Source organism: Branchiostoma floridae, chromosome 5 (assembly GCF_000003815.2).
Source record: "Branchiostoma floridae strain S238N-H82 chromosome 5, Bfl_VNyyK, whole genome shotgun sequence".
Classification (NCBI taxonomy): Eukaryota; Metazoa; Chordata; class Leptocardii; order Amphioxiformes; family Branchiostomatidae; genus Branchiostoma; species Branchiostoma floridae.
In genome coordinates, this window is record NC_049983.1 from 21336574 (window position 1) to 21355917 (window position 19344).

Here is a 19344-nt window from a genome sequence, read left to right on the forward strand (position 1 = left end):
TTTTAAAACCATACAGTAATTCTCAGACCTTCTATTAATAAAGCATACGCATGAGGGACTCCGATAAAGCCTGCCATCCTCGCAGAATTAATTCCACCAGATATCACATTATACTGGAGAAACAGTCTCCGTAGAGCCAAGATGTCTGGGGAAAACGACTTACGTCTTCACATTACCTCCTTCTTCTGACAAGCCAATGTGTCTTATGGCTAGTAGCCTGTATTAGTTTGCTAATTTGTCCAGATTTCTTCTTGATCTGGAATGGGTAATAAGTCCTCATTGCATCCATGCATGTGCATGTATTGGCTCTCTGGCCACAAAGCACAACATTTTACACTTCATTTGCTCCAATATCTACTGCAATATTCATGGGGAATACATGAGGCAAACATCTCACTTGGATGGTGACAATTTTTCAATTAAAGGCTTGACTTGTTTGTCACCAGCTTTATCCATCTCCTCCCAACAAACGCAGCCAGCAACCTTTCCTAATGTCACAATGCAAATGAGGGCTGCCTAATGATTCACTGCCTGCCTGCCTGTTCCCAAGCATCATTGCCAGGCAAATTGCTCCTACCCAATAACATGCTCCCCTCCTCTCTGAGGACCAGCAGTATGCACTGATGCATAACTAATACTATGTGCAGGGGATTTTTAAATGCACTTGAACACAAAATGGCTACTTAAACAAGAGCACACTGCGATGAGAAACTATAAATCTTCTTACCTGGAACCGAGCACTTAAGATAAAAAATTCATCTGAATGGTGCATCATATAAAGTTCAGCATTTCGACTGGGAAACACAATATCATGATGTATTAATTCCTCCATGCAACAAAGAAGGATACTGAAAGATGGGAAGAGAGAATAGTTGTTGCAATTTTCTTTGCCGGAATTTTTGAGTGTGAGTGTTCTAACTTCATATCGTAATTGTTTTTTACCACCCCCTAATGCAATTCTTTTTAACTGACGTGATGCTACTTTTTCTTATTCAATGTCTACCAATTGATATGATAATAGAAGTCCAAATTGCTTAAGTAAGCCAGCATATGTCGCATCCTACTAACTGTCGCTTGGGTACAAGTAATTATTAATTTTCTGGTAAAGGTCTACACTTGGGGATGTATTCAACCATAATTGCCTGATGGCCTATATCTACAATCCTCTCCCCAAAGAATTTTAATTACATTTCCAATGATACTATTGTGGCATGATTTTCCTTCAGTCAGCCATTTCTGTTGACTTCTCATGTCAATTGCAAACAAAATCTGGTCTCTCTTGGGATGGAGCTACATTAGATTCATTTGATAATCGACTAATGCTTAGAAAGTCCTAACCAGTAACAAGTAACAGAATAATCAATTCAAGTTTTATACATTTATACATCATATCCTTTGGTTATATTTCAATCAAATGTCATAACTTTGTTTTGGCCTTCTAAATAATGACAGTTACAAATAAGCAATTCAGTAGTTCAAATGTCTTTCATTTGGAGTTGGAAATATATCAGGACAAGTCAACAAGAAAGCTTCATAGTTTGCATGCAAAGAGCCAATTTCCTTGGCCTCCAGATTGGAGTACCAAGAACTACCTTGGCTAGTCTGATCTGGAGATAGACAGATGAAACTGTTGGCACTTAGACAAACCAATTTGTCTACAGTCATATGTCTACATCTATCTGATGGCCCCCCTCGGTAATATAGACATAGCCTAACAGTCTTCACTTGTGCCAAGTTCCCTACTGGGCACTGACATCACCTGAGCCCTATCTTGCTGGATTATGATTTTTGCTGCTGTGCTTTGCCATTAGAAGGGAAGGTCACCAGATGTCCCGGAAGAAAGGTGACTTCCCAGGGTGCATTGGTGCACTCAGGCTGAACACTCTGCATAATGCTTTGAATCCAAGGCAACAGAGAGATCGAGAGAGGGCTGAACCCTACATCAGAACATTCTGAGGATGGATAAAGTGGTTTTGTATGATCGCATGAAGGGACTTATGCTGTCACTAGCAAAGACTCTTGTCTTTCTATAATTCAGGGCAATATCATTGCTTTCAACTAATGATATGAAAGAGGCCATGAAGGAGCCATGAATATCCTTTTGGTAGTGAATAGAGACGGGTCCATCCAAGGGTACTGTAAATGCAGAAACTTTCGCGGTGGATTAATGTTCGAGGTTTTCGTGGCGGCCGCTTCACCGCAAATTTAAAACCACCGTGAAAATTTTTCCATAACAGTAAGAGACTACAGTGTATGGTGCCACCGCGAAATTAAAACCACCACGAAAAGTTCATTTTCCAGCTACCGAGAAATTAAATCTCCGTGAACTTAAACGCATTTACAGTATTTTGCCTTCAGGCTTGGAATATCCCTGATATGCACAGTACTAGGAACCTAAATGCCATACAGCTATTTGAAAATGAATATTTTACCAAGACTTACCTTCTTCAAATGTCCTCTGCTGGTGCCCAGAAAGACCACGGTGTACTCCTGCACCTCTAGTGATGTCACCGCGGTCAGTGTGGCCGAGTCGGTGCTGTAGACGGGCTGGGCAGGAATCGGCATGGTGCCGCCCATGGGGTGATTCACCTCAAACCCACAGAAGTCGTCGTTTATTGGTAAATTCTGCACATTAGAGAAAAATAATAAAAGTAGTCAAATGAGGAGATTTGAACTTTTACCTTTTTGAACAACAGAATTATCATTACCATGTTTATAAATAGAACGTATGCTCTAACATATACATATATTGTGGAAAATTATCTTATGAAACTTCAGCAGACTTAGGATTGGCTATTAATTCTCTACAGGGTTGGGCAAAGGGTTGCTAAATCTGCTATCCTATTTCAATTAAGACCTTCAGTAAAATATCTGTCTCTTGGAAACCTTTCATTAGTATCTGATGAAGTAATCAAATTTACACACTGCCATATTAGTAACTAGTTTTTTTTTTAAAAGGAATATTATTCTGTGCTTTTGACACTTGCATTCCCTGAAGCATTTCATGGTAGTGACATCTTACCATTGGTATGAAACTGAAGCAGAAGTCTATAATCCAACCTACCGTATCACCCAACAGAAATCATTCAGATAGCTAAATCACTATTTCTTGGAAAAATGCCAGCAACTCCATAGGCATCCTGGTTAATCAAATGAACTTGTCAGCCATTGCCAATCTGCGACCAACCTTGCATATCTCTCCGACATGTATGCTAAACACAAGTTGCTTTCAATTCACCTTGAGATAAAAAATTTTGGAATTCACCACCATGTTTGGAGTCTAACTAGAGGTAGATTTTCTACTGAAGGGAAGTTAGTGTTTATCAGTGAAGACCTTGACACTGACAGACATGAATGCACACCGAATCTAGCAGCTGTTTTGTATGCTACACATCTGTGCTCATGACATTTCAAACCCAAACCTAAACTTCACGGTCCTATAGCATTTATTGATTGGCCTTCACCCTTGATCTACATATATGTCAAAGTATAACTCATATGACAACAGACAGTCCCTAAACCTCCTAATCTCAGGAGAATTATCATATCCCTCTAGGCCTATGGAAACACATTATATATTACTGACTTAGTGAAGAGTTTGAAAAGTAAAAAAATTATGAGATTAAAGCCAGAGGCTGGTCTGATTCTCAGAGTGCTTTAGTGCTAAATGATCAATACATTGTGATATGCTACATCTAAGAATCGATCGCTTTAACGTAGTCTGTAAATGTCAATAGTTGATCTTTGATTTAAAAAAAAAACTTTTTCCTTACAACAAATGAAGGAAAAGAATTAACTCTGTCCTTTAAAGTTTAGATGTAGTCTGTAATATCGACATTCTATTTCACAAATCAAAATGATAAAAGGATTAGATTATACTGTCAAAAGGTCCCTTCCCACTTACACTCTGTCTACACTCTGTGCTGAGTGTCCCTGTGCTCCAGTCTATTCCCAGATTGCCATTCCCGTTGAAGCAGTCTTGTATCCGTGCCCTCATGGCTCTGTTGATGTCTTTGATGGTGTATACACAAAGGGCAGAGGACGAGGTTGGATTATCCGACGAACTTTGGCTTTTAGAGAAGACGGCAAAGAGCACATCGTCGTTGGGAGTTACTCCCATGTTTCCAGCCAAGATGGCTCCTGGTTTTCCTACATATGCTGCTTGCACGAGATTGTAGTTCACTGAGTTGGCTGAACACATGAGTGGGAGCTCAATGTAAGAGTGGTACTTGTTGTCATCATGACAGATTCTCACTATCTTGGACAGTAGGGGTCCGTTGGGAACATTGTAACTCTCGGGCTGTACTGTTACAAAGTAGCTGTAAAATCCACTACTGAAACCGTAGACATACTTGATGTTGAAATTTGGATATATGCTTAGAACATTTGGGTTCATGTCGATTTTGGGCTCCGAAAACTCGTCTGACGAGGCGAACTTGAAAATGTTGATATTGTTGCTATCTGCAGCTACTGTTCTGCTGGATACAGTTGGTGGGTTGCTGAACAAACCTCGGTCTGTTCGGGACACGCCTACGTAAAGGACCTCTCCCTGATCTGACGGTCCTGGTGCGATGAATGCGTATGTTGACCCGTCCATACTGTTAGCAGCAATGAAATGATGTGGCTCGGACTTGGGATACGCGATGAGAGACAGGTCGTCCCTTTTCCTCAGCTGGCAGCTGCCTTGGAGCACGCTTCCACAGGAGATCAACCTGTTGGCACTGGTGTCAACCACAAGCACCTGATTCACATTGTCCGTCACCTGGCGGCCGTACGTACACTCTCCGGTAGGCAGACAGGCCGGGTTGTCCAACTCAGGTCCTGTGCTTACCTCATATTCCAACACAAGGTCCCTACTAAGTTTCAGTATCTTGTTGCTGGCTCCTATGTATATGGAGTTCGTATCAGGGTCCATCACGAAATTGATGAAACTGCCCGCTGAGCTGGCCACACGGAATGTTTTCTGTCCAGCGCAGACATTGCATAGCACGACGCTAGAAATGACTGTGGTTACCCAGATGATCCGCAAAGAAGCCATGATGGAGAGCCTACTTCATCAGTTGATGCTCAAAGTCTGCAAAACAAACAAAAAAATGACACTAGTTCAGATGCATGACACAGTGAAAGATTTTGCTACAGCAATTACATCATTCTATGCATAATAGCCTTGATACCAGACCCTGGCACGATCTCAATAATACCTACCGTGCACAGGTCTAACTCAGGGAGACCTGCTGTAGAATTTACTTGGGGCCATGTTGGCCCTAGAGCTGAGGAGTTGGGCTATATAGGCCCTGGAAACAGTCTGGCATCAAGGCTATTATGTCTAGTCAACTGATTGAAATTATTTGCTTCAGAGAATGCCATGTTTTCCACCTGCCACATGCCTATAAAGATGAAGGTAATGTTAAGCATGTTGAAATTACTTCCTATTAAAGCTGAAGCCTGATTGAATCCTGCCTTTTGTTGTTACCCTTCATAAACAAGGGTTATATGGAGCACACATAAACTTGGGAATGGCCAGGACGTTACTGCTGTTTTCAAACAGACCAGCCTTCCCATAACCCCTGCATGACGGCCATTCAAGTCTTTAACGAGGTCCCCTTACTTAGAGGCACCTTGCAACATCCTCCAAGGAAGGAGCCATCCAGACTTTTGCAAAATAAAGAAAGTCTATTTATTTATTTATTCAACTTTACAGATCAGGTAAAATCTGAGGGGAGTCGGCAACAGAAATCTAGTTTCTCTAAGAGGCCGACTCCCAGAATGTCACTCATGTCACTTCAAGTTTCAAGGGAAATCAGTCCGTACCATTTGGACCACACAGTGAAATTCAACTTGAGTCCCAGAGAGCCTCAACAAAATTGTGACATTGCTATGCTGGATTCTAATACAGAATTCAGCAGTGAAGCTGGGTTTTTTTAATAAGTAAAACTGAAATACCTTACAGATATATAGGCATGGTCTATTACACTACTGATACATACATTCAAACAGGTGTAAAGAAATGTGTGACCGATGCTGACTGATAAGGAAGCTTGTGACTCTAATTTTACAGCAAGGTGAGTTGGTAGCTACCAAACTGTTTGATATTATTGATTACAAAGACCCTCCAAACATCACATGGAAGGAAAGGAATTTCTTGCTCCTCCCAAATGCCCAAGTCAAGCACCATTGCCCCACTGTAGTGCCGCACACATACAAGGCATTTTCTACATTCTGGCACTTCAGGAATGCTAAACCCTTTTAACTTTCTAAAGAGCTTGCACCGTTGTACTATTTGCCGAGTGCAATTGTGGCTGAATAGACCACAAAGCCAGAGCCAGAAGTCAACAGGAAAGGAAGGTGAAGTTCCTAACAACACCAAACAACTTACGGACATCTGTGTGGACAGGACTTTTCAGAAAAGTACATGCAGAACTTTCCTCCACTAAATCCTCGTCGACAAGGTGGGGTGCTTGCAGTGGAGAGTAATGAATGGCACAGGCATCACTGAAAGCCAGCTGGGTAATTATAGCTGAACTAAACCCATACATAATCTGTTTCCTAAAGACTTAATACCCTGAAAATGCAGGACTTCGCCTAGTATCAACAGAAGGGACTCACTGCAAAGCTTGTACATAGAGATTTCTGGAAAGGGAGCTTTTACTGCACATAACCTACTCACATGGTTAAGACTTATTAAGGTCTGAGAGAAGGTCAAATCCAGAGACAGAGTGTCCTCTGTGGGCAGGTATATTGTAGGGCTTCATACAGGTGGTCTGGTGTCTGCCTGCAACTAACATCTTGGTAAAGTCTTGTGTGATGAAAGCAGCATTATTGGCATAATGTCAATGTTGAACATGAAACAAAGTGTCAATCATTGCCAATTCTTGGACATTCTTTAGGGTACTTGAGATGTGAGCTGATTTGCTCTGGGCTTATTACCTTGTGCCCAGCTGGAAACTGACAGAATGTGATACCGTATGGCCTCAGGTATTATTTGAATGTACATGTACATAACCTTTGGCATTGTGGCATATGGACTTACCATTCCCAGTTCAACTAGATTACCATATCTATCTAATGCGTTGTGTAGCTCCTAGTCCTATCTTAGAGAATATATTTTTTACCAACAAGTAGTTTTAAGTTTACTTTGCTCAATCAAGTTCAAGTAATTACCTCCATGCTCATTCCAGACTAGATAAATAAACTGCTACTGTCTGGGACTCAATGGCATGATCTCCCAGTGACCATTTCTTCACGAGTCAAAAGTTTCACAAAAAGAAGTCTTTCATGTAAGTCACAGATCGACTACAGGTGAAGTCAGCACATCTGGACGGAGGTGAGGACAGGCTAGTTGGCATGGTATGCTACATGTACACATGCAAACCCGTAAGCTAACTTGTGGAGGCTTTTATCGCATATACACCTACATGGCACCAAATGGAGTAACTAAACTTGTGGATTTGGACTGGGGCTTTTGCTAATTAACTCTCCAAGTGTGAAGCCCATTAGTGCACCAAGGTCTAATTGGCCCTGGGCTGAAAGGGTCAAATCTGGATTTGGTCGGAAGAAGTCTAATAATAGATTGTGAACAATCAGTACATCAAGGGCTCAATGAAAGTTACACATAAAATCTGCACTTTACACAACAAGATTCAATCATATTCTAATACAACTAATAAACAACCACCTGTAAATTGCATTACTCGTACATGCATCTTTCCTGGCCTTGGGCCACACCCATCCCAATACTGCTTGTTAAAGCCAGACAGAAGATTGCACTGTCTGACTGTGTCCAAAAGGAAGCCTGACCTAAATAGCTCTTGTATCAGTCCTTGTTAATGTTAGAAGATCATAGTGTAGTGAGCACACTTACATGTTTTTATAGATTCCGTTTCACAGACAGGTTTTTATCAGGAAGGGTCACCTGTAACCTGATACACCTGTACCTACCACAGATCCCTTGTCACAGACTGCAGTTATCTTTAAGTTCCACAAACACCATAATCTCTGAAAATCCTGGAAACCTTGGTCCCTATGATCCCAGCAGTGTTAAACATATACTGGCACTCTTTCTTACTGAGGAAGCTAGAATACAATCAAGAGCTCATGTCAAGATCTATTCATGCAAGAGGAGGCAGGTATTCAGTGACCTTACAACCTCCAGGAACACAGTCTTATCTTTACAAACAGGACAGTAGACTGATTACCCTATCTGGTATATATCAACACAATGCAGTCCTCCAGTTTGTTTCAGTTATTTCACACACCAGCACTTCTGTAAACTAGCTCGAACCAACCACCTGTGACAGGTACTACAGCACCTTTTCCCAGCATTCAACCTGGTGTACAACTATGTCCACAGTGCATGGGATCACGACACTCCTGTTTCAAAGTTTGAACAGTGCTACAAGAGTTTACACAGCATAAATGGCTGCCTGCTTTTCTGCTGGAGAGAACAGGGCTTGCCACTAAAACAGGACTAACTACTCAAGCAAACAACATTTAGGCAAACATAGTCTTACTACAGGTTCACCAAACATCTTTACAGAAATAACGCAACATGTGGATATGCCATGTGTCCTTCAATCTATGGTTATCAGAAGGGAAACATTATTCTTGGCTGAAGGTAATGGATCCTTCCTAAACTGGAGGTCACCTGGTCAATCCCAAACTAGTTCCTGTAGACTGATGTATCCCTTAAACACAGTCATCCCTACATTTATAGTATGAATTATAGGAAGTAGTTATAGACTTGCAGAAAATGACACTGTAGAAACATAGCAATCTGCTGCTTACCTTTCTGCGTACTTAACCACCAATGAGCGCTACACCTGTAATAATGTTAACAGTACGGCGCAGCATGTCCCAACATGCTAACTCTCCTAATTATCAGTTTCTCTGCAAGTGTATAATTACCAGACAAACCTTGCAAACACCCCCTCTCTTCTGTGTAGTTTTAAAACTGGCAGGGTGCACAGAAGTGAAATAGAACTTTCGAGTCTGTTGCTTGTTTCGCAGGTGAGAACGTACCTGGTGAGTCTGTCTGCTGTCCTAGTCCAATCACATGTGAGACTGAGTAACTGACACCACACTTCATACCTAAGCACACAGCTTTGCACTGACCCTAAACACTAGGAGGTTAGTAGGGGCATGGTAGTTAGGAAGCAAGAACCCACACCCTATACAGGTGGGCAAATACTAAGTTACATCACCGCATTCTTCCTGCATTCCTCCAACAATACGTCAGGCACTGAGGAAATATCACTTTCTCTGGAGGCGCCGTGATACTGCCGTTACTGGTTAGCCCTGAACCACTTTTGCCAAACAATGTCACATAGCAGAGGACCTCGAATCAAGTGTGGCGGCACTGCTATCTCCCTCACCAGCCAACGCCTAGTACCTTACTTCCCCTAACTATTGGCTGTCTGCCTCATGTCTGCCCAGGGCATGTTCAGGTCAAGTTCAGGAAACAGATAGCACTCCCCTGAGAGAAACATGTCCCAGACTTCTCAGCTACTTGACTGACTTTCACACAAACTTCGCAAAGATGTATTTGTTGGATCTTGGAGCAGGACATTCAAGTGTCCATTTTACTGGAGTCCCTAAGGCTTCCAGCACATTCCAGCAGATAGATACACACAGGCCCAAAGGAAGTTTAAAGTCAAAAGTACAGACAACCCATGAATGATAAACCAGCGCTTCACCAAACAGATGCCAAACTTAAGTTCTAATGCACATCAGTTACAAATGTCCATTTCAACTTACAATCACAATTTTCTCGACAGGATTTGCATCCTTACAGCTGCAATTTTCATTCTTTTTCCAAGGATATAGCAGCGTGTGACTTGCATTAGATATCCATGCAAGTGCCATCTACTATTCATGGAAACTTATTCCAAAAGATACCTTTATTTCATGATTCACTACCAACAAGATGCAGATGCCTTCCAAATGTCAAGAACATGTCTTCCACATAAATAATGCACAAGCAAGTTATAGCAGCTCTTACCTGGGCAGAAATGGCCTTAGACAACAAATGGCCTTAGGCAACAAATTAGATCTTGAAAAATCTCTCATTTTAGCCAGGTCAGACACTAATGAATTGCCTGCTGGTGTGGTGGGATGATTACTCCTTCCTGGTAATATGTATGCTTTGCCATTCAGACCTTGGCTGCAAAGAGACACGTCTGTTGAAGGACCAAACTGGGTCATGCAAGTGCCTCATTAGCGGAGACAGGTGGCCCCCACCAATTTTTAGAGCCAACAAAAATCAATGGTGAACCAGCAGTGATAAATGGCTGGCTCCTAACTAGTACATAGGTCAATATCAATAGTTTCTTGAATGCACAGGATGATGGCTGACTTGAAGGGCAAGACACCAGGCCCTTAGCATAGTAGTCCTCCAAGCAAGGAGAAGTTGCAAATACATCACACAAGTCAGATACAACATCATCTATAATACTAATGTTAAACATTGGCACGGTATCCCTATTTTCAGACAATGCTCTCATTATACTGAACGATCTCTCAGCCCAATCTCATACTCAGGTCTATCTGGTTCTTCTCCAGGTGTATTGATGAAAGAGGAAAGGAGAAATGCTACACCTGTAAACTGATAATAGCAATACTTAATCTACGGTACTTGTGCTGTCTAGTATGCTTCCGACAGGTGTCAAGAAAGCATATCAAACAGGTACACAACACAGGGTTTACAGGGTCACAGCCATGAAAAAGCTTTTCAAACCAGTTGCCCCTACTGTAATGTTATAGGTGTATTGGGTATATCATATTTGCTCATCTATCCTACCTTACAAATAGGAAGCTATGGGTATTGAGCTGTATAAAACACTAGTCATGCAGGATGCCTTCATGTAAACAATAGGACAGCCTATAGCAAAGCTTGAAGTTGGATATATAATGCAGGACTAGGGTTTGACAAGTCAGTGCTTTGTTGTAATATAACCAGCCACTACCACATACCAGATCCACATTGGGCTACAGATACACAGAAAGGCTCAAACAAACACAACATTCAAGTAATCAAAAACACATTTACTGGTACTGTAATTCACTTTGTCTTCACGGTACCAAACTTTCACGGTCTGAGAAAATTTAACTTGTTCTCGGAACTTAATGTTCACGATGGCAGCAGGTGCGCATAGACAAAGCACTGCACCAAATCGGATATTTAAGCATACTTAATGTGATTCGTAAATGAAGCTTAAACATTTGAATATAATTAAGTTATCTTTAAGCTACATTTACGAAGTCGGAAATGCCACAACTAAAAGTCAATCTTTACGACACATTTAAGAAAATCGTTAAGTTCACTTAAAGATATAAGTAACTTTACTTGTTCCTTAAGGTCACTTAACTATGCATTAAAGATATAACAGTAATTTGTGCAGTTTTGCCAACACATTATAGATATATACTGACTAAAATAACCATCAATTTACTCTGCATTTTAATTCGTTTATATACGATACCATTAAGCGTCCTTAAATATAGTTTAAAGCTATTTATTTAAGCTTCGTTTAAGCTACTTAAAGTGTGGGGTAGACTCTCATTAGTTTTACTGGCAATTGTACTCTTCAATCAATGAATTTTGAAAACTACACTCCTTGACTTCTGGTCACATCATAGTTTATTCAAAAGCCTCTGCGGACACGCCTGAGCAGGCAATAGGAGGAGCGGACTTTGTGTTCTTACAACGACTTTTAAAAACTACACATAAATAGAGACACCTATTACTAGTATGCATTGTCTGTATGTTCAAGCAAAAATGTAGTTTGATCTATTGATATATACAAAGCAATTTTGAAACGTAACAGGACATCGATTATATAGCCAATTCAAAGGCGACACGTAGGAGTCCCGGCCTACCAGTCTAAGCAAAACAAAACAAACCATAATACAACTACTGGTACTTGGTTTAACGATGTGGTAACTAATTCTCTAGAATAGGGCACGTTTTCAGCCCTGTAAATACCTGCACAATACCCAAAGATCGGCCAATCCAATGCAGATAATAATAGCTCACAAATTGTGATTAGCAGAGGGTTTAAAGAGAGTAAGCGTCACTAGTCCATAAAAACAAACAACATGTAGTTCCGAGTGGGCCTTTTCTTTTGTTTATAAGTCCACCGGCTAACCCACGCCATCTTTGTTTGAATTCATTCCTAAACTTGAAAACACTATCAAATACCGTAGACGCAACAAAAAACGTTGATACTGGATACCATAAGACGCTGCACAGTGCGTGGATTTGACATTTTCCAGTTTGACCCTAGCAAGAAGCTCCAAAATGCATACATTTTTGTTTCTTTTTCGTAGTTTGAATGTCGCGGATAATCGCGCTTGGAGCACTCCGCGAATACAAAATGGCCGCTACCGCTGAATTTATAACAAGAACCTTTTAAAGTTTGTTTGAGTTTTATCAAAGCACTTGACTTTGGTCAAGCGGTGTGTTGTTCATTGCCACCTTCACTTAACTCTGAAAAATGTCAACATTACAAGAAAACTGTACATTTCATGTTTCGAGTTATATCTGGAGATAAACAAGGCAGAATTTGACCAAGTACCTTGATTTGACAAAACAAACAACCGCCGGGAGGCGGAATATCGCCGCCATTTTGGATCTGGTTTGAGGCGTCTAGACGTTCTAGGGGAAACGTAACACTCTACGTAATTCGTAAAATAAGTTTAAATTGCCTAGGCATGCGGCCTATATACATTGTGACTGGCGTTCTAGCCGCTGGCGACCGAACTGAGCGTGTTGAATTTGGAAAAGAGAGCAAGCAAGTTCATAAAAACAAACTAGTTCCGAGCAGGATTTTTCTTTGTTTACAATCTATAATTGGCTCAACGTTAACCCACGCCGTCTTTGTTTGGATTAATTCTTTAACTATAAAGGAAGTTAAATGCCAAATTATATGGTAGATACAACAGAAAGTCGTTGGTACAGGATCCCATAACGTTCATGCTTTCTGCAAACTCTTTATTATTAGATAAAAGCGCTGCAGAGTGCAAGGAGTTGACAATTTCCCGTCGGACGCCAACTTTGTTTCGATTCATTCCTAAATTTTACAACAATATATAGGATAAAAAACAACAGAAAATTGTTGCTATTGGTTCTTCATAACGCTCATGTCAACAATTTGACATTTTCCAGTTTGACCCTAGCAAGAAGGTTCAAAATCCATAAATATTTGTTTCTCTTTCATAGTTTGAATGTCGCGGGAAATCACGCTTGGGGCGCTCCGCGAATGCAAAATGGCCGCTTCCGCTGAATTTGTAACAAGAAGCTTTTAAAGTTTGTTTGCCCTTTTATCAAAGCACTTGATTTTGGTCAAGCGGTGTGTTGTTCATTGCCACCTTCACTTAACTCTGAAAAATGTCAACATTACAAGAAAACTGTACATTTCATGTTTCGAGTTATATCTGGAGATAAACAAGGCAGAATTTGACCAAGTACCTTGATTTGACAAAACAAACAACCGCCGGGAGGCGGAATATCGCCGCCATTTTGGATCTGGTTTGAGGCGTCTAGACGTTCTAGGGGAAACGTAACACTCTACGTAATTCGTAAAATAAGTTTAAATTGCCTAGGCATGCGGCCTATATACATTGTGACTGGCGTTCTAGCCGCTGGCGACCGAACTGAGCGTGTTGAATTTGGAAAAGAGAGCAAGCAAGTTCATAAAAACAAACTAGTTCCGAGCAGGATTTTTCTTTGTTTACAATCTATAATTGGCTCAACGTTAACCCACGCCGTCTTTGTTTGGATTAATTCTTTAACTTTAAAGGAAGTTAAATGCCAAATTATATGGTAGATACAACAGAAAGTCGTTGGTACAGGATCCCATAACGTTCATGCTTTCTGCAAACTATTTATTATTAGATAAAAGCGCTGCAGAGTGAAAGGAGTTGACAATACCCGTCGGACGCCAACTTTGTTTCGATTAATTCCTAAACTTTACAACAATATATAAAATTAGAAACAACAGAAAATTGTTGCTATTGGTTCTTCATAACGCTCATGTCAACAATTTGACATTTTCCAGTTTGACCCTAGCAAGAAGGTTCAAACCCATAAATGTTTGTTTCTCTTTCATAGTTTGAATGTCGCGGGAGATCACGCTTGGGGCGCTCCGCGAATGCAAAATGGCCGCTTCCGCTGAATTTGTAACAAGAAGCTTTTAAAGTTTGTTTGCCCTTTTATCAAAGCACTTTGTTTTGGTCAAGCGGTGTGATGTTCATAGCCACCTTCACTTGATTCTGAAAAATTTCAACTGTACGAGGAAACGTTGAATAAACTGTACATTTCGTGTTCCGAGCTATATCTAGAGACAAACAAGGCAGAAATTGACCAAGTACCTTGATTTGACAAAACAAACAACACCGCAAGGCTCACAAGGTAGCCGCCATTTTGAATCTGGTCCAAACGTTTCAGGAGAAAACATAACACTGTACGTACTAGTAAATTGCAAAATACGTTTAAATTGCCTACTAGTAGACATATACACATTGAGACTGACGTTCTAGCAATTGGCGACCGAACTACTGCGCATGTTGAAAGAATAAAATGTAAGCTTTTCGGAAACATTTTTTGTTTGTGAAAAAAATGTGTATTCGTGGCATTGAAAGGTATTAGTATGATCGGTCACGAAATGTGGAAGAACAAGTGTGATGCAACTTATGTAAGACGTCTAGAATAGAAAGTTTCCAAAAACAGCAGTTTAATTATCCAAAGAATTTGCAGGCGTAGTCATTAGAAAAACCAAGGTGGCGCAGGGCAAGCGCTAATTTTGTTCTGATCATAAAGGTCGCCGTTCTTGTGGAATGGCCCCGGGGTGTTAGATATGGTACCAGTGGGGTTTCAAGTTCTACCATGAAATAATCTGCACTTTCTTAACGCACGAATATCAGACAGGACGATGTCACAGTTGATTTGCTTTTGATTTTATTAAAATTGCAACAACACAAAATATATGTCAGACCCAACCATGTTGACAGTTTTATACTAGTAGTGTCGTTCAATAGTACAAATTCAAACAGTCAAAAGGTACATTCACAATAATTACAATGCGTTACTTTCTTTCCGTGTTGGATCAGGTAATAAACACGTTCAGTAAATACCAATATGGCGATTTGTATATTACAAAGCCTCGATCGGCCTCACTTGTATGTTTGTATGACCCAAGTATTTATACATAGAAGAAGAACATGTGCGTATCAGTAAAATACAGTATGTACAATAGTTTATACATCCCTATATACTAGTATCGTCAATAACCCAGCAGTGTGTATTTTCTAATGCTTATCAAGGAATGTGCTCATGTCCTTACTGCCTAACAAGTCAACTTCTAATGTTGGCAATTCTAGATACATCATATTCACAAGTTTAAGATCTATATACACAATCTACATACAACAGTAGATGTCATTCACCCATTCTATAGCAAAGTTTTTCTAGCAATTGGGCAGACAACGACAACTTTTTTCCCGTCCATTACAGTCTCTGCCCATGCAGATTTTCGATACAGTCTCTGCACGGGTATGAACGAAGCCGGGCCGCCAACTTCGGTTGACTTCTCCCATACAGTAAACGGCTTCCCGTTTCCAATGTCAGACTTACAGGGAGATGTCCTATACCAGCGAACTACTGCAAACACATGGCATTTCACCTCCCCACCGATTTCCACAGAGTGTGCATAAAAGTTCTGAATTACACCAGGCCTGTGTTCAGAGCTTGAATCAATGTTTCCGTTTTCACCCAACCACGCAGCCATGACGTACGCTGCTCTACTTGACCTAGCTGCTATCCTAGAGCCAAACAGTTCCTGCCCAACTTGACAAGTTCCGTACTTTCTAACAACTGTTGCCAGGTTTGAGGCATTTATTTCCTTGTTAGGGTACATCTCATTATACGTATTATGCAGGAACTCTTTGTCATCTGGCGACAGTGCATTTCTAGTAAACACGGGCGGGAGTTTGATTGTCTGTTCGTCAGCTGACCAATCAAAGTTTGAGATATAGCGGGAGGCACACATTTTCAACAACATTCTTTCTTTTTCACTTGGCACATCAGCTACTTTGTCTTTTGGACTAAATCTTTCAAATATAGGACCAAAGACGTCACTTAGGTAGCTAGGTAAAGGGAGATTATGTGCAAAATCACTAATGAGGAATTTCCTCATTATTTGGAGTTCAACTTCCCTGTTGTTTGTGGTCTCTGAACCCAACAGGCCATTGTACCTCTCAAAGCTGAACAGCCAAAAACCATGCATAGGGCCATAATCAAGAATACAGTCTTTCAAATGGCAATGTAGATGCATATTGGGTGTGATGGACAGTTCGCCAAACAGCCTTTCCACCTTTTTCCCAAACATTACAAAAGCCGAATCTGCCCAGTCTATGTCGGCGCGACTAACCGCGGGTTTGCACAGACGCTGACAAGTCAAGACAAACATTTGCCAACATTGGTAATGTTCTTGTGGCAACAAGTCGTGCAAACAATACATACTATAATACAGTGTCCAATTCTTCCACTCGTCAGCAGTGAAAGACCCATAATTTGAGGTAATTCTGGTTGGAAGACGCCCAATTCCGCTTGGAAGATTTATTGTTCCTATGCGTTTCTCTAATTTGTTGAGCTTAGTTTTAGTCAGAATTTCACGGTCTATCCAAAGCTTGAACATTCTCTTAGCCGTTCCAAGAAAAAGGTTGTGCATAGGATCCAAGATACAGAATCGAACACTTTGGTAGTACTCAAGATCCATTAATGGTGTGTAGCGTGTACCGAAAGACTTTTCAAGCTCTTTCCTCCTAGTCACATTACAGCAGCTCTGTACTTGTAATCCTTCTCTCCTGTGCTGCGCGTCGCTTCGCAAATGCCAACTGGCTTTGTCGAATCCAGAATAGTTTGTTTTCTTACCAACCTTCTCAAATTTCTTCTTACATTTAGAACAACCAATTTTTGCTGCGTGCCCTAGAAAACCGCACAGTTTTCTAGCAGCCGGAATATCAGCAGCGCAGCAAAGGAGAGCAGCTCGAAACTTCAGAGGAAACTTGGGGGACATATACGACGTGAAATGAACTCCCTGCCACAGAAACTGTAGTTCTGTTACAATAGGTTGAAGGAAATGTGTCAGACATTTTGGTTCGCTTTTTAGCGCTGGCATTATCCCAACCAATATGACGTTTTCAACTTTAAACCTTTCTTTCCGTGGCAGATTCATAACCGTCATATATATCGCCCCAACAGAATAGTCGTTCCTGCGCTTGAATGGTTGGAACCAGTCTAGATTTAGCATCAAGCCGTAATTCCTCGGCGCTGACAGAAAGTCTTTCCCATTCCATTCTTGGAAATCACGCCAAACCTGTCCATCAAACACATCTCCTAGTAATTCCTGATCTGACATGTCTCTATCCCTCCATAGCTCACATTTCTCCTCAAATCCTTTCCTTTTTACAAATGACTCAAGTGTTTCTATCACACTCTTCATACAGTATACCTTGAAAGGATAGTACTTCCTTACACCAGAAACAGAAGTTATGACTTGCCTAGATAACAATGTATTGCATCTAACACTTCGGTTTCGTACCATTCTTACATTATCACACCGTCTTGGTTTCTCTGTCCCATTGACGGTTTCACTTAACTTGTCGATATCAAACAGTTTGCAACATTTCGGGTCAGGACACACACAGTACTTTGTAAAGTTATCCCTGTTCAGTCCCAAGACTTTCCATGTCATGTAGAGGGAGGACAGCCCGCCTAGATAGTTAGGATTTATTCCTAGCTTGTCAAGCCAGGGGCACAGAAAAGTGATAAGATGCTGTAAACCATTATCACTGACATGGTTGTGAGCTTGCCATAACAACAGAAAAGTAAGCAGCCATGTTACCAAGGTAACGATAGGATCATCCCTGGAGGTCTTTGTCGGGCGTTCACAGCTGTCAGCAAGGGCGGATGCGTGGAGGTTCTTCAGAAGCTGGTCTTCCAACTCCTGACCCTCCCAAATCTCCTCCCCGTGCTCATCACCGCTGTCCAAGCTTTCTTCCCACGAGCTCTCATCGGTTGAGTTGTCTTCAGATGAGCTAGCTTCCTAAAAGGCGACATCGCAAATGTTTAAGAACACTTTTCTAACTTTTCTTTCTACGGAAAGCGCTATGTACTTTTTACTCATAAATACTAAATCTGCTTTAATATAATAGAACATGATTCTGTTATACCGTCTGTATCTATATAGCCCGTCTAACTGCCCGTGGCGTACACGCCCGTTGGCGTAAAACAGCACCTTTTACCGGTACAAGTACTGTCGCAAAAATCATAATCATCATTGATTTCAAAGGTACGATATAGTTGATATTAGTTCGTGGTATTTATAAGGCTGTATAGTCAAAAACATTCTATGGGTTGTGGTCAATATAGGTCATTTTGATAAATCTCAGATAAACAAGAAACAAATGTTTTCAACGCATACATACGAAATACTAGAAACTTGTAGCAAATCCACAGCATGAATATAATACTTACGGACTCATCGCTGGACGACACCGACTGTTGCGAACTGTTGCAAGGGCTCGCACCGACGACAGAACTTGACTGGTCACCTGGTAAAAGAGTGTTACGGCATGTATTAAATTTGCCAATCATCATAAATTGACTGAATGTTTACAGCCTTTAACAAAGTGAAAAGTACGATTGTTCAGATATTCGGTAACGTTCGACTATATTCAGTCACCGACTAATGTATATATCATTACTGGGACCTGAAAAAATAGATTTTGACTTTGTAAACTTAATATTAAATTTCCCTTACCATTTGCGGTCGTTTCTGCGTCTGAATCACTCTCAGCGCTACTGCTGCTCGAGTTCAGCAGCGGATCAGGCACGTTTACAGGGCTCCGGAACAGGGGCCGCGCGGGCCGTGTTTCGTCAGCCTTGGCCTGCTTCCACTGCCCCGTAGCCGCGTTGAAGTAGTCGTTCTTGTGTCGGAAATAGGTACGTGCAGGCTTATAAGCTTTGCAGTGGCCACAATACCTCTTCCGCTTGGAGCTAACCGGTGTAGCAGTGCCGTCCATATTACCTGTAAAAGTGAAATAGGGACAGGTGTATAAGTTTTATGTATTAGTCACAGTGTCACACAGTGGGAAAAAATGAAGCAAGTGGCGTCATTCAAAAGCCTTGGTTTACTAAAAGTAACAGGGCAAGGCATTCTAGACAAAATCGATATATTTCTTGATATTCGCCCATCCTACTAATATAAAGATTCTCGTTTCAGTATTTTATACAGTGATGCCTATATGTTAAAGGCATATACGCGTACGGGCGATGCGGATAATGTA

General features: G+C 41.0%; 2 protein-coding genes across 2 annotated transcripts in view; both read right to left on the bottom strand.

Annotated features, from left to right (window-relative positions):
- LOC118416498 (plexin-A4-like) overlaps nt 1–19344 on the bottom strand; it is a gene marked incomplete at its 3' end in the record, with an annotated part of 145017 nt that overhangs the window by 93868 nt on the left and 31805 nt on the right. The window contains 2 exon segments of the mRNA XM_035821620.1: nt 2443–2625; nt 3905–5074. Of these exon segments, the coding sequence (XP_035677513.1) occupies nt 2443–2625; nt 3905–5038 (1317 nt within the window).
- Nucleotides 18108–19344, bottom strand: part of LOC118416503 — a 1371-nt gene continuing 134 nt past the window's right edge. The window contains exons 2-3 of the mRNA XM_035821625.1: nt 18819–19085; nt 18108–18609 (exon numbers count right to left, since the gene is read on the bottom strand). Of these exons, the coding sequence (XP_035677518.1) occupies nt 18419–18609; nt 18819–19080 (453 nt within the window). The 5' untranslated portion in view covers nt 19081–19085 and the 3' untranslated portion in view covers nt 18108–18418. The remainder of the gene's footprint in view (nt 18610–18818; nt 19086–19344) is intronic.